General features: G+C 51.9%; 1 protein-coding gene across 1 annotated transcript in view; it reads left to right on the forward strand.

Annotated features, from left to right (window-relative positions):
• The window catches only part of CDH22 (cadherin 22), a gene marked incomplete at both ends in the record, with an annotated part of 68569 nt that extends 52849 nt beyond the window's left edge, over positions 1-15720 (forward strand). The window contains 4 exons of the mRNA XM_081149067.1: positions 5594-5715; positions 5834-5951; positions 12120-12371; positions 15167-15720. Coding sequence (XP_081005193.1) covers positions 5594-5715; positions 5834-5951; positions 12120-12371; positions 15167-15720 — 1046 coding nt within the window. The remainder of the gene's footprint in view (positions 1-5593; positions 5716-5833; positions 5952-12119; positions 12372-15166) is intronic.
• Between the last annotated feature and the right edge of the window lie 716 nt (positions 15721-16436).

Below are 16436 nucleotides of genomic sequence, written 5' to 3' on the forward strand. Positions count from 1 at the left end.
GAAAACTTTGGTCCAGAGACAGAGGCAAGAACGGGGTCATGCAGCCCATGGGTGCTGGGGATGCAGCAGTAAATGAAAGAGACAAAGTGTCTGCTGACTTTCTAGTGGGGGAGGTGGGGGAGCAAGTTGAGCAAGTAAAAATGTAGGGGGTGTTGGATATGTGCTATGGAAAGAAATAAAGCAGGGAAGGGTGTATCTGGTGGGAGGGCAAGGGGCAAATTTAAATAAGGTCATCAGGGCAGGTCTCTCTGAGAAGGCATCTGAGCAAAGAACTGAAGGAGGAAAGGAGCAAACTTGGAGCAGAGCTGAAGGGAGACAGGCCTGAGGGAGGGAGGTGGTGACGGGAAGATCCCATGGGGCCTTGTGAGCATGTAGGACTTGGACTTATACTCTGACTGCCCAAGACTGAGGCAGTCAAGGAACACTTCCAGGAGGAGGCAGGGTCATTAGTTTGGGACCTGGAAGGTAAGTAGGCTCCGGCAGCTAAAGATGGTACACTCCCCATTTGGAACCAGACCCAGGTTCAAATCCCAGCTCCACTGGTTGTTCCTTATGAGATCTTGGGCAAGTTGTTTTCCTCTCTGAGCTGGTTTTCTCATCAGTAAAACAGCAATAATACTAGTCTCTACCTGCCACAATTGTTGATGGGGTGGAATGAGGCAGTACAGGCCTAGGACCACAGCAGGTGCTCTCTATGTGTTTACTGGGGGTTTTCTAGGAGGGAGCACATTCCTAGGAAGGCACCAACAGAGTTGCCAGGCCAGGCCCCATCTTTTCTTCCCTCCCCAGTGGCCCCCAGCTCTCTAAGCTCAGTTTGGTTCAGATACTAGTGAATAACTGCCAGGGGTTGGGGTCTTCCTTGGAAGGGATCCAAAGCCGTTATCTGTAGCCTCCTTCCACCACAGGACCTTTGAACATGCTGTTCCTACTCCCTGGGGCACTCTCCTTCCCATCTCTTTCACTTGATTGGTTTAACACTGGGTTTCACGCCCTAGCCAGTTTGCTCAGTGGTTAGAACTTCGGCCCAAGGACTGAAGGGTCTCGGGTTCAACTCCAGCCAAGGGGAAGTACCTCTGTTACAGGCTTGATCCCCGGCCCTAGTCGGGGCACATGCAGGAGGCAACCAATTGATGTGTCTCTCTCACGTCGATGTTTCTCTCTCTCCTTGTAAAACAATGGAAAAAATATCCTCAGGTGCAGATTTTTTTAAAAATTATAACAATAGGTTTCACATTATTTCCTTTACCTCCTACTTGGATCTGAACCTAAAAGTCACTTACTCTAGAGAAAACATCCCTGTACTCCACCAGGGCAGGACCCCCTCCTCCTTTCTCTCACAGCTCCTGAACTTTTATCCGTCAATTGTTTTCATACTCTGGAGTAATATCTGTCCCTGCCACTAGACTGAGAGACCTTGTTAGTCTTGTTCACTCTTGTGTCCTTGGTACAAAGAGGGTGCTCAATCCATAACTGTCAGCAAAAACCAGAAGTCCCAACTCCAAATTGCTCAGTCCAACCCTCCATCTGTTATACATAAGGGACTCTGGGGCCCAAAGTGTAAGAGACCCACCCATACCACACCACCATTCTCTGCCCCAAGCCTGGTCTCTTCCTGAAGCACCCACTGAACTGCTCAGCCCCTCGGCCCCCCAGGGCATCACCTGCCACCTCCCAGATTAATGGTGAGCCAGCACAGGGAAGAAGCACCAGGCCGAAGCACGTTTAATTTTAATTTAGGAATCGCTAAGGCTGCAGGCCTGCTCGGCTCTGGGCTGTCAATCAGCCTTCCTCAAGGCTGCATCAATTAGTTTAAAAATATTGAATGTAATTTTGCCTGACACAACATATTGCAGCTACTGCAAAATATAATTTATTTTAGAAGAAGAAATAATTAAACTAATTTGCATGTCAGTCAGCTGAACTGAGATGCCAGGGGGCGGAGGGAGGGACCCATGGGGGATCTGGCCCCTGGAGAGGGCACTGCTGCTGGCATTGGGAGAGATTGGTGTGAACCTGGGTCAAGGCAGTAGTTGTCACTGGATGGACAAATATCCAGGCAGCTAGAGGGCCCACTGACATTGTATCTAGACCAAGCACTGAACTTGGAGTCAGGAGACTTAGAACCCAGCCCAGCTCTGCCGCTGAGTTGCCTGTGGCTTTGGGAAAAGTCCTGCCCCTCTCTGGGCCTGTTGTCTCATCTACAAAATGGGTTTAATAAAACCTCCTTAACAGGCTGTTTCGGGGATGAAATGAGGTCATAGTTAAGAAAGTTTGTTGTAAATTGGAAAGTCCTGCACAGCGGTGAAGATTAATTAATGTTTTATACCAGAAACATTTAAGGTGGTAAAAGTATGAATTTTTATTATCAATTCTTACAAATGATGCTAACCTTGATCAGGACCATTTTGGAGGAAGTCAGAGGTAAAACATCAGGCTGGACTCCCCCACCTGCCAATCACCCAGGGCAGCGATTGGCAACCCTTGCTACGCATTAGATTCTTGGATCTGCTTAAAAACCATCAATGGCCAAGCCTTGAGCACCTGTGTGTGTTTCATTGTTGTTGTTGTTTAAATATTTCTTTATTGATTTCAGAGAGAGGAAGGGAGAGAGAGAGAGAGAGAGAAACATCAATGATGAGAGAGTCATTGATCAGCTGCCTCCTGCACGCCCCCTATCAGGGATCAAGCCCAAAACCCAGGCATGTGCCCTGAGAATCGAACCTCAATCTCCTGGATCATAGGTCAATGTTCAACCACTGAGCCACGCCAACTAGGCGCTTGTGTGTTTTAAAGGCTTCCCAGGTGACTAACATGCAGCCAGGATGGAGACTGCCGCGATGTCAAGGGCACTGGATCCTGACTTCGAGCTGGCCCACAAGCTCTGGGGGATCCAGGCCAGCCCCCAGTTCAGGGGTCCCTGGGATAAGCTTGCAGGTGGCGACTTTGGCAATGTAGAGGCTCACCTCCTCTGGGCTTACTCAGCTGCCCCAACTCTTAGATCTGAGACTCTCACTCATGCCAGAGGGTTCAGGGCTTTCCCAGGACATGACTAGTGGCATTTAGAAAAGAAAAGGCAAAACAACAACAAAGTGGTAATTATGTGGGATGAACATGTGCTAACCTTACTGTGCCAACACTTCACAGTCTATACATCTATCCAGTCATCACATTGCGCACCTTAAACTTACACCCTGTTATATGACAATTATATCTCAATAAAGCTGGAATTTTCTTTAAAAGAAGAGGTAAGAGATGCCCAGAACCCAAAGAAATGGTGCCATATGGGGGTCTCTCCAGCCGTGGACCCAGGGAACTTGTCCTGAGGTCTCCTTTCTGTGGCCCACAGGACTCTGTTTCTCTCTCTTGTCCCTGCACCACCCTCACTGCAGAGGAGGGTGCCCAGGAAGGGCATTCAGGCCCTGGCTGCCCCCTACCCTCTCTTTGCCTCAGTGGGGAGAGAAGTGCCTGTTCCTGGCAGCAGGCCTCACCCTCCCGACTCCAGCAAGCGCCCACCGTCTGTCTGTTTAAGTTCTCCAGCACTTAAAAATAACGGCTCTCGGCATTCCCAGTCACGACTCCCATCTCTCGCCCCTGGAAAAGCCCCTTCTAATCTCTAAAGCGGCAGATCTGGGTGAGCTGAGAAGATAAGGTGCCCCAGGCTAAGGGGAGCTCCAGAGAGGGGTTGGGGTCTGAGTTAATTAAAGATTTAGCCCCTCCTTTCCCAGATGTCCCAGGAGGTGGCTGTACCTGCCTCCCTGTCTCCCTTTCTCTCTATCAACACTCAAGCAGCTGCAGTCGGCATCCAACGGGTCCTGAGTTCAAAGGAAGAGTCAGGTGACCAGTCCCACTACCCCCAAACCTCACAGGCCTCCTGGCTGCCTGGAAGCTACCAGGTTCCCCCAGAATATCTCCCTGCCCTGCCAGGCCAGAGACCAGACTGGGAGGGGGTAGTTTCCTCGCCCAGAGGATGTCCATGGAGAGTAATGAACTCATGACTAAGAGAGCCGAGGACTGGGCACCAGTGAGCACTCAGAGGTCTGGGGAGCAGCGAGAAAGGGCCAACATTCTGGGCGTCACTGAGAGAGAACAGGCTGGGATGAGGTGTCCCAGCATCCTAGTCACCTGATATCACTGCTGAACAGCCCCTTTCCAGGGTGTTTATTTATTCAACAAATCCTTCTGTAGCACTTGCTGTGTGTTGTATACACAGTTTTAAGGGCTTTGCAGATATTGACTCAGTCTGTCCTCTTAACCAGCCCATTATTACTAACCTCATTTTGCTGGTGAGAAAATTGAGGCACAGAGAAGATGAGTGACTTGGCATGTATCACACAGCTACTAAGTGACGAAGTTGGGATCAGAGCCACTTGGTTCCAGAGTTCTAGATCTTAATCACTATGCTCTGTTCATTTTCTGGGTGTGGAAACTGATATCAGAGAGGGAAAGGCCTTACCCAGGATCAAACACTGGGTCAAGGACAGAACCCTGCCTGGAATTCAAACCCCTTTCCATCTGAATCCTTCCAGGAGTCATTCATTTGTTCAACAAATGTATTAGAACCTACTGTGTGTCATCTCCCACAATACTGAAGACCCAGGGAGTAATACGACCGAGGCCTTGACCTCAAAGACATCGCAGTTGGAGGAGTGGGGACTTCATGGTTTTGCTGAGGACCCAGGCCAAGACCCGCCTCTGGGAGACTTGTCGTCCCCTCTCAGGGTTGGGTCTTGAAAGAGGAGAGATTTGAAAGTTCAGTTGCCAACTGATCAAGTCTTTAAACTTTTCCCTGTTTTAGTTTCTCTTCTGCAATGTGGATACCGAAATAATGGGCACGAATGCTCCAGGTGCATGCTACGCGCTCTGCGGGGATGGGATGGAGCTGGCGACAGTGATGATAGTGTGGGAGGTGGAGTGCAGGCGGTGATGTGGTGGTGATATGGGTGATGGTGGGCGTAATGATGGGGCTGGGGATGGTGGCATGAGTGAGGGTGGTGGGAGTGACGGCCTTGGTGTTTGTGATGATGGCAGAGATGATGAAGGTGGTGGTGGCGATAATTCTAATGGTGGCAGTAGAGATGGGGATGACCTAATAGTGATGGTAACAGAGGTGTGGTGATGGCACTGACGAGCATAATAGTGATGAGGAGGTGACGGTGGTACTGATAGTTGTTGGTGGAAGTGGCGGTGATACTAATGGTGGTCGTGGTAATGACTTAATGGTGGCAGTAGTAATAGTAATGGTGACATTGACAGTGGCAATGGTGGTGATGGAGATGGATGATTGGTGATTACTGCGGTAAGGTTATGGTGATGATGCCAGTGGTGCCGATGCTAATGGCAGTGGTGGTGATGGTGACAGTGACAGTCATGATGATGGCTATGGTGATAATCTAATGGTGGTCATGGTGATGGCAATGGTGGTGATAACAGTGATGGTGATGATAACCCACTTATGCTAGATGACCTCAGTCCTGGTCCTAGTAGCAGCTTGATCAACTCATAAGTCTCTCAGTGTGACCCCCCTGCCTGATCCTAGCCAGCAGCAGGAGGGACGCTGTCTAGGTCTCACCCTCGGCCTGTGCTCTTGTTACAGACAATCATGCCCAGCTCTCCCGGGCATCCCTAAGGATCCGAATCCTGGATGTGAATGACAATCCCCCAGAACTAGCCACACCCTATGAGGCAGCCGTGTGTGAGGACGCCAAGCCAGGCCAGGTATCGCCCAGGGGTTGGGGACTGTGGGCTGCTGCCAAGACGGGCCAGGGGCTCCTCTACCCAGGCCCAGAGTGGGTGTGGCCTCACATCAGCCCCCTGCCCCCTCCTCACCCTTTAGCTCATCCAGACCATCAGCGTGGTGGACAGAGACGAGCCCCAGGGTGGGCACCGCTTCTATTTCCGCCTGGTGCCTGAAGCTCCCAGCAACCCTCATTTCTCTCTGCTTGACATTCAAGGTGAGTTACTTCTGAACCCCCAAATCCTAGGGTGCATGGAGGGAGGAGCCTAGCTTAACTGTCCCCTTTCCACTTTATTGATGGAGAGACTAAGACACCCAGAGGGCCAGTGATCTTGGATCACACAGAAAGTCCAGGCCAACCTGGAGCTGTTGTTACCCAGACTGCTGGCCAAACCCTGCAGAACAAGCCCGGGGGGGGGGGCAGGGGGCTGTGTGGTCCAGTGGAGAGGGGGGTCTCAGCTGTAGGGAAGGGTAGATGGAAAGCTACAGAGAGGCGATCCATGAGGAGTGGGCGGGCCAGAGGCCAGGGCGGAAAGAGCCCCTGGTCTAAGGAAGGTTGAAATGAGCCATATGTACCCCCCCACACCCCACCCTTCAGCTTAAAAAACACTTTATTTCACTCACGTGGTTCTTTGCATCCTCATGGCCACCGGGAAGGTGGTTTCCTTACCCCTCCCTCCGTCTTGCAGGTGCTGAAACTGAGACTCTAAGAGGATAAAGGACCGCCCAGGGCCCTACAGGGAGTCAGAGGGGAGGCTGGGATTCAAACCCATGCCTGCCTCAGACCCAGTGTACTTCCTGCCTTAGCTCAGCGCCTTGAAAGGAAACTGCCTGCCCCACCTGAACTGATCCCATTATGAGACTTGCCCCAAGAAATTCCCCAAGAACCTTTGAGGAATAGATGGGGGGGAAGGAGGCAGTCAGTGGACTGGGAGTAAGGGACCTAGGTTCCTGTCCAGGCTCAGTTGGTAGCTCCCTATGCAACTCTGGCAAGGCTGGCACATCTGTAAGCCTCAGTTTTCATCATCAGTAAAATGGGTGCTGAACATGCCTACCACCCATGTTGCTAGGTCGCCCCAGTGAGATGAGGGCTACTGAGGTGTATTGTTAGTACCTAGAACATGCAATTTTCTTCATTCGACAATTATGTATTGAGCATTTATGCCAAGCACTGTCCTAGGCCCTGAAAATATAGTGGCAAACAAGATAAAATGCCTGCCCTCTGGAGTTTATATAGTGAGGGGAAAATGAACCAAAGAATAAGTTGGGGATGGTAAGTGGCTATGGGGTGGGAGGAACAATAGCCACAAGAGGCTGGACTTTGTTTTATTCAGTGCTGGCCCCTAGGTGCCTACGGCAGTGCCTGGCACATAGGAGGTGTTCAGTAAAATGTATTAAATGGAGGGGAGGGGGGGAAAGCAGGGTAAGAGTAGAAGCTATTTAAATAAGATTGTCTTCGAAGGCTATCTGAAGGAATCAGTAGTGACTAGGGATCTAAAGGACACGAGGGAGTGAGCCATGCAGATAACTGGACAAAAAATGATCCAGGTAGACAAAAAAAGCAAGTGCAAAGTCCCTGAGGTGGAAACAGGCCTAGGATGCTCAAGGAACAGGAGACCCTCATGGTTGAAGTGAAAGAGGGACAGGACCAGGAGGAGATGTCAACAGAGAGGTGCCAGGGGCCACACCATGTTGGTTCCTCTGACCCTGGAAAAAGTCTGGGATCACCCCCAAGACCTTCATACCCCTTCCCTCCAAAGGGAGAGAACTCAGTGGCATCTGAAGCCAGATCCATCTGTATTTCCAGGAGTCATGTTAAAAATATTTTACACTGGTACACTTCAGAAAGGACACTGGTCTTAAATCACCTGGAGCAGGACTCTGGAGCCCCTGCTGTGCCAGGTTTTAACCCCTTAGTGGCTTGATTGTGTCAAAGTTAGGGAGTGCCTGGGGGAAAGGCTGAGGCCTCGGGAAAGGATTTGGGGGGCTCAGAGACATAGCTTTTTAAACCTTTTTGAAAGTATTTCAGTATTTTAACAACCAGAATAACCCTGCCTCCTCATTATTCCAGTGGTATCCTGAGCTGGCCTCAGGAGACACAAATAGCCCTGGCTTGACCTTTCTAAATTCATGAGTCTTTCCAACCCAAGGGGCCTAGGGTTCTGCTCCAAACGCCTCTCTTCAACTGGAGACCTCCAGAGCTTCCATCTGGTGGGACCACCTGGTAGAAGCCCTAGGAGCAAGGAAAGGTCTCCTCCTCCTGTCCCCCAGCCCCTTTCTGTGGTGTGCCAGGCCCCCTCCTCATCGTATAAATATCTAGGGTGACAAACGGCTACCCCAACCCATCTGTTTCTCTGTACAAATTTGTAGCCAGTTTGAAAACATGATTTATAAATATTGCTTTTGCAGCCAGGGACTGACACTGATATATGTCAGGCCAGATGGATAGATGCGGTGCTGGGCGCAGATTCCACCTAGAAGTTTGGGGTAGGGGTCTGGGCTGCCAATGGCTTCCCCAGCTGAAACCAGCTACTGCCCAGGAGGGCAGTTCAGGGGTTCAGGGTTGGTGCTCAGGGGGTCCCTTTTATGGGGTGAAAGAGTGGCAGGGCCCAAAGCTCTCAAAACATATGGCTCCATGGCCAAAGACAGCAACCCTGGGAAAAAACATTGTTCTCCTCTCTTCTGTTCTTGCTTGGAAATTTGAGGCTGAGCCAGAGCCAGCCACTCATTTTTTAAATCTGTCTAATTCTCTGTGCCTCCACTACTGCTGTTATTTCACACCTAAAACACAATAGCTTCTAACTGGTCTTCTACACCCACTCTTGTGTTTTACATTAGAAACTTCCTCTTCTAGAATATAGGCTCACCAAGGGCAGGGACCGAGTCTGTCTTACTTATTACTGTATCCTCAGGGGTTAGAATAGTCCTGACACGTAGAGGGTGCTCAATTAGTATCTGCTGTTGAATGAACAAATGATATGTCATGAGGTCACTTCTTTGCTTAAAATCCACAAATCCACCCTAGCTGGTTTGGCTCAGTGATTAGAGCTTCTGCCTGCAGACTAAAAGGTCCTGGGTTCGATCCAGCCAAGGGCACGTACCTCGGTTGCAGTCTTGATCCCCAGCCCAGGTCAGGGTGAGTGCAGGAGGCAACCAATCAATGTGTGTCTCTCTCACATCGATGTTTCTCTATCTCTCTCTCCATCCCCCACCTTCTACTCTATCTGAAAAACAATGGAAAAAAATATCCTCAGGTGAGGATTAAAAACAAACAAATTAAAAATTAAAAACAAAAGCAAAAAACCCCACAAATCCATGGCCTCCCATTAATTTTAAGAAAACAACCCAAATTCCTTACCATGGCCTCTAATACTTCCCATGATGGGCCCCTGCCTCCCCCTCCAGCCTCATCTTGACTCACTTTAGCCATCTCCCTCTTCACTCCAGCCACAAAAAACTGGTTCTTTGAGTGTATTATGTTTCTTCCTACCTCAGGGCCTTTGCATGAGCTATTCCCACTCCTTGATCATTCAGGGCTCAGCAATAATATCACTTCTTCCAAGATCTCTCTGACCTTCCAGACTGGGTCAGGTCTTCTGGTAGGTGCTCTTACTATACTTTTCCTCATTAGTTCTCAACATGGTTTGTAATTGCAGACTAAATTGTAGGTCTATTTGATTAATATTTGTCTCTCATATTAGAATATAAACTCAGATCCGGCACTATTGGTTTAGCACATTGTTTTCCCCCAGTGACTAGCATGGTGCCTAGCACATAGTAGTTACTCAATAAAGGTTTATTGGATGGATGGATGGATGGATGGATGGATGGATGGATGGATGGATGGATGGATGATGGGTGGATGGATGATGGATGAAGAAGGGGTGGATGAATGGATGATGGATGGATGGATGGATGGATGGATGGATGGATGGATGGATGGGTGGATGGATGGACAAATGAATGGGTGATTTGGGGTGGATGGAAAAGGTAGCTATGCCAACAATTCACTGGATAAATTCAGATAAGTCACCAACTTCCACATATATAAATGGGGATAATGTCATTCCTCTTGGGTGTAAAGATTAGCATTACTATGTGTTTAAAGTAGCCACACAGTCCTCACGCATAGAAAGCATTCAGCACATGCAGAGTTTCACACCAATCCCTCTTTTCACCATCTTGCTCTCGAGCCTCATTTCTTCCCCAGGGGAAGGCAGGTGTTTTCACAGCGACGGTTCACTCAGTCTTTGACGGGAGAGCTAGAGTTCAGACCGGAGCTCGAGGAAACTAACCAAGGGCCACAAACGTTACCCCAAAAGTTGTGGTTCATTCAAGTGTCGCTCTTCAAGTCTGGCTCAGTGCCAGGAAAGAGACGGGCCGACGCTAATGTAACGCAATGTGACAAGTGCTATAACAGAAGCGTGCATGGCACCTGCGTAGTCAGAGCAGGGAGAGGGGAGTCATAAATCCTTCCTCCCCACGGAAGCGGAGAAAGGAGGCCACAAAGAGGAGGTGACATTTAGCTGGAGCATGACGGATGAGGAATCTGCCCAGGCAAGGGGGTGGAGAGGGAGCTTGGTGAGCAAAGGACAGAGCAGCCTGGGCAGAGGGGGGCACATGGGGCGGCCCCGGGAGCACCGGGTGGGGCGCGAGAGAAAGAACAACCAGCATTTGCTGGGACTCTCTGTGTGCTGGGAACTATTCTAAGGGTTCTGCATGAATTTTCCCATTTAATCCTCACACCTACGTGATTCTATTTTCCTCAGTTACAGATTAGGAAACTGATGTCCAGAGAAGCTAAGTTTCCCAAGCTAGTAAATTGTCGACTTGGCATTATTTTTAACATTGTTGTGGAAATTTTCAAATGGGTGTAAAAGTGGATAGAATAATATCACAAAGCCTCGTGTGCCTGTCACGTGAGCTTCAAACCAGAACCTCTAATCCACTTCTAGATGTGCGCAAGGTCCCGCATGGCCCTCCAAAGGCTTTTTCCTGCATTGTGCCCATTACAGAGGAGGCCAGAAACAGGGCCCTGAAATGGGGCTACGGAGAAGAGGCTGGGTTAACTGGGGCCACAAGGGCTGGGAAAGGGACCCAGGCTGCCAAAGTCAGAGGTCGGCGTGACCAGCTGCAAGACTTCCAGGGCAGGGGGAAGGCCTCAGGAAGGCAGGGCCCCCTCTTGTGGAGCTGGCTGTGAAGGGTGCGGACAGTGGCCAGCTGGACTCTGAGTACTTCTGTACTGCCACGTTAGCAGCCATCAAAATGATCGAGGCTCACCCTAGCCAGTTTGGCTAAGTGGTCAGAGCGTTGGCCCGTGGACTGAAGGGTCATGGGTTCAATTCCTGTCAAGGGCACGTACCTCAGTTGCAAGCTTGATCCCCCTCCCAGTCAGGGTGCATGCAGGAGGCAACCAATTGATGTGTCTCTCTCACATCAATGTTTCTCTTTCTGCCTCTCCCCCTCCCATCCATTGTCTCTAAAAATTCAACAACAAAAAATATCCTCTGGTGAAGATTAACAAAAAAATGATGAGTCTCAGGGATGGCCTGACCTATACAAGAGAGGTGTAGAGGAAGCAAAAGGCCAGGGGAAGTGGGCACCAGACGCCACATAAGCCCTTGTTCCAAGACCAGGTTCCCCCCTCCCCCCCCGCCAAGTCCTGCCTGGCATTCCTGCAGCAGGCCAATGAGATGTGTGTTAGTTCACCATCCTCTCTGGCCACATGTGTTAAAAAAAAAAAAAAAGGAAAGAGGTGCGTGAGGAAGCTTTGGAATGATAGGGTCCCCTCATTAGGCCTTGAGGGCCATGCCTCCAGGCTCACTCTCTTAGACTCCTGACAGAAAGCTTCTTCAGCCAAAGGAAGGCACCAGCCAGTGTCCCCAGTCTTTTCTGATGACCCAAGACTTGTCAGGGCCCAGCAAGCCACAATCCAAGAGCCACAGGTCCCCAGGGTCAAAATGCATTGGGCAGCTAGGGTGGAATCTGGAACAAAGACAGGCTGTTGAGACAAATGGCAGAAAAAAGAAAAAAAAAATACATAGCCAGGGACAGGACCTTGGCCCAGTTGGGGATAGAACCTTGGAATAGCTTGAATAAGAAAAAGAACCTTGAGACACTGGGAATAGAATCTTGGGACAGCTAAGGACAGAACTGTGGGATATATGGCTGGGATGGGAACAGGATCTTCTGGCAGCTGGGGGCAGAATTTGGGGACACTGGTAACAGAATTTGGGGAGATCGGAGAATAGACCCCTAGGCTAGCTGGGAGGCTGTAGCCTGGGGCATAGGGAGGCAAATCCTGAGAGGGAATCAGGAGCTGGCTCGGACAGGGAAAGCTGACCCTGGACCCCAAGTCACATGCCCCTCCCCTTTTCTGGCGCAGACAACACAGCCGCAGTGCACACGCAGCACCTGGGCTTCAACCGGCAGGAGCAGGACGTGTTCTTCCTGCCCATCCTGGTGGTGGACAGCGGGCCGCCCACGCTCAGCAGCACAGGCACACTCACCATCCGCATCTGTGGCTGCGACAGCTCCGGTGCCATCCAGTCCTGCAACACCACCGCCTTTGTCATGGCCGCCTCCCTCAGCCCCGGCGCCCTCATTGCCCTCTTGGTCTGTGTCCTCATTCTAGTCGGTGAGTCCACCAAGAGCCACCAGTTGGCCCCCATCCTGGGGCCCTGGATTTCCTTCCCTAGGAGTTCCCATGGGGCCTCGGTTTCCCTCTCCATCTAAGGAGGGTTGGCCTGAATGATCTCCAAGGGCTGCTCTGTACTGAAGACTCCTCATGTTAGCTCCCATGAGAAGTCTTCTCAATACAGAGCAGCCCCACCACCAACTCCAGACGGTGTCAACCCCCACCTGAGACTAAGTCACGTTGCCCCACCCCCTACACGGCCCAAACTCTCCCTAATTTTTAGAAACTAAGCATATTTTTAAATTCTCTCTTGTCTATGGTCCTATTTTATTCTCTGTGTAGGACTTTTAGTAAAGGGCCCTTGTGAACCTCACAACCACTCAGCCAGGTGTATCATCCCCATTTTTCAGATGAGGAAACTGAGGCTCGGAGAGGTTAAGTGGCTTGCATAAGGGTGCACAGTTAGTCCTCTGACCTGAAATCATGTCTTTTCACCCTGTGTTCCCTTACCCCACCTGCTATGAATCTAAATGGGGGACAAAACCTTGGGGCAGCTGGGGCAAAATCTTAAGAATTTGGGGTCAAAATTTACTCTGGTGTCAGTTCCACCAGCAGCCAACTGAACCCCCACCATGTTCCCAGTGAAGAGGTCAAGTTCCAGGAGCTAAACTGACTCAAGTGGTCATAATGTTGCCTCTCCTCATCTCAGCCCTGACTATTAGACTTCACGGAACAGCGAGAGCCAGAGGAACTCAAGGGAGCCCATGTTGCAGACATCAGCTTTGCTCAGTTCCCTGGGAAATGTCAACTGCCTGCCACCCCACATTGCCTACCACTGATATGGCCACTGCCCATCCCCCTGAATACCTGCGTATGGCCAAGCTGTACCTCACCAGGTCCCTGCAGAGGCCCTGGGCAGGCTCCTCCTAGCTGGGAGGCCCTGGCCCCCCTTCTCTCCCCTCCTCAGCCCATGGCTCAGAAACCCTTTTTCCAGAGGGTGCACTTTACAGCGGTTTCATTTTCCGAGGCAGTGCAAACAAATTTCTGCCTAATTGCCCACAAACGAAGAAAGTGCACATCAGTGCTCTAAAGGTGACGGGCGGAATCGCTGATCGGGCCTGGCACATCTGTCGCCTGCCGCCTGCGCTCCCCACCATCTGCTCTCACGGGCATCCCCCTCTGCAGCTCCCAGCCTCCAGCTCCAAAAGCCATCCATCCATCTTCCCCACTTCTCTCCTGACACCTTCCCTCCCTCCGGACCTATCCTTGCCCCCACCTCCTTCCCTGTCATGAGCCACCTTGTTAGGCCATGAGCCAGCACCCTGCTCCATGGCCCTAACATCTGGCTCTGGTCACTGGCCCTGCTGGAGTTGTTTGGAGCAGCAAGAAGAATCCAGGCCCTGGCATAGTACCCAGCATGTCTGCCCATCCATCCACCCACCTATCCATTTAATTCTCTGCTTCATTCCTCAGTTCCTTATTTATCTATCCAGTGAGTTCCCCCTCTATGCTGAACTGTTCTAGGCACTGGGACTCATCAGCGAACGGAAGAGGCTAAAAGCCCTGAGTAACTGGCAAGTTGGGGTTTCCATCACTGAGATGGAGGAGACTGAGGGTGAGGAAGGGGCAAAGATTATTAGCTCACATTTGGGCAAGTTAAATTTGAGATTCTCTTGGTCAACCCAGAGGACTTGTTAAATAGGAAATTGGACATACAATCCAGATTTCAAGGGAAAAGTCCAGGCTGGAGTTTGCAGTACGGGAGTTGTCAGCCTCTAAATGGAGCTTAAAGCCATGAGACTGAAGGAGATGGGATTGTGCAATAGAAGGATTATGGATGAAAGTCCAAGGACTGAGTCCTGGGACATCTGATGTTAAGAAGTCGGAGAGGAGGGGAGAAGCCTGCTTAGATAACAGAGTGATCAGAGACATGGGAGGAGGCAGAGTGCAGGGAGCACTGGAAGTCAAGTGAAGAAAGCCAAGAAGGGATGATTCATTCATTCACTCATCCTGTCGCTCACCCAGGTTTCTATCCAGCTCTCCATTCAGTCATTCATTCTACAAGCATGCTTCACATGCTCACTGCATGCCAGGCACCAAGCTAGAGGACCATTCCCCCAGGTCCTGGAGGGTAGTGGAGTGTGTATTTTTGGGAGGGGGAAACCAACATGTTAACCCAGCAGGGCCTGTGCTATAATGGAGCAGTCGCTCTCAAACCTGTAGATCTAGGGTGGGACCTGAGAATTCACATTTCTAACAAGTTCCCAGAAGATGCTTGATTGCTGCTGGTCCAGGGCCCGAGGTTTGAGAACCAGTGTGATAGAGGGAGGAACCCCTCCCCAAGGGAGCTTGGAGGTGATGGCCCTAAGCCTGGCCTGGAGCTCTTCGGGAAGGGCTCCTGCAGGAGACGTCTTGACCTGAGACTCCAAGGACTAAGAGGGTGCTCAGGACTTCTGGAGTGAGCAGAAGAGAGTGGGGGTGAAAGAGAGGTCAGGGTCAAGGACATTTTTCACTCCTCCAGCCCTCAGCTGCTCCCTTTAAAACCCCCAGCACCTCTAAGCGCTGTATCTCTTCATAGAGTTGAGGTTGGATTCAGCCCTCAACAGCCATGAGACCTCTTAACGCCGCCCTCTCTGCCCCACTGACGGTGGCGGTCTGGTCCCAGTTTGCACGCCTCCCAGGACGGCTATAGCTGCTCCTTCCCAGGCAGCCGGCTGAGGCCGGGGGCTCCACGGCAGGGGGGCTGGGGGGTGCCCCGGGCGGCCTTCACTCGCCCCGCTCCGTCTCCCACACAGTGCTCGTGCTGCTGATCCTCACCCTCAGGCGCCACCACAAGAGCCACCTGAGTTCCGACGAAGACGAGGACATGCGGGACAACGTCATCAAATACAACGACGAGGGTGGCGGCGAGCAGGACACCGAGGCCTACGACATGTCGGCGCTGCGGAGCCTCTATGACTTTGGCGAGCTCAAGGGCGGCGACGGGGGCAGCGGCGGAGGCCGGGGCGGGGGCAGCAGCCCCCCGCTGTCCCGCCTGCCCTCGGAGCGCCACCTGCTCCCGCAGCAGGGGCCGCCCAGCCCCGAGCCGGACTTCTCGGTGTTCAGGGACTTCATCAGCCGCAAGGTGGCGCTGGCGGACGGGGACCTGTCGGTGCCGCCCTACGACGCCTTCCAGACCTACGCCTTCGAGGGCGCGGACTCGCCGGCCGGCTCGCTGAGCTCGCTGCACAGCGGCTCGTCGGGCTCCGAGCAGGACTTCGCCTTTCTCAGCGCCTGGGGCCCGCGCTTCCGGCCCCTGGCCGCGCTCTACGCCGGCCACCGCGCGGACGACCAGGCCCCGGCCTCCTAGCCCCCCCCGGGGGCGGGCTGCCTGCCCCACCCGGACCGCCGGCCCCAGGACAAAGCATTTCCCCCGCTCACCTTCTTCCCCAGCCCTCCCACCCTCCCAGGGCGGCCAGACTGGAGGGGGGGCTTGTTGGGGGTGGACTCCCCGAAGCCCCCTAAGGGGGTAAAGGGGGTGTGCAGCTTTCGGCCCAGAGGTGCGGGAATGATGACCAATGTCATTAAAACTGCATCGAGACCAGGCACTGCGTGGACCTGAGGTTAGAAAGGGAGATGCGTGGAGAAGGGGCGGATTACTCACTCCTGGTTTGGGGGGGAATCCTGGGGGGAGGATGTTGCCGATGTGCCCTCCACAGGTTTCCCCCATCGGAGTTAAGAGGAAAGAAGGGCTGGTCATTTACTAAGCGCCTACTGTGTGCTGGGATACTATAGACAATCTTAGCCGTTCCAGAAGCCATGAGGTGGGACCCTGCAGGTAACTAGATGGAGAAGGCCACCCAGAGAAGTGGCAGTGACCTGTCCAAAGACACCCAGTCGGTGAATAGTGGAGCCCCTTGGTCAAGTGACCTCACTTCTCTGGACCTCAGTTTCCTCAACTGTCAAATGAGGCTAATAACAGAACCTACCTGGAAGAGCTGTGGGGATAAAAAGGGTTCAAAAGTCAAGGGGTTAGGGCAGTGCCTGGCACATAGTAGGTGTTCAATAAATGTTAGCCTTTGATAC

Source organism: Miniopterus schreibersii (assembly GCF_964146895.1).
Source record: "Miniopterus schreibersii genome assembly, chromosome: 10".
In the NCBI taxonomy this organism is placed as follows: Eukaryota; Metazoa; Chordata; class Mammalia; order Chiroptera; family Miniopteridae; genus Miniopterus; species Miniopterus schreibersii.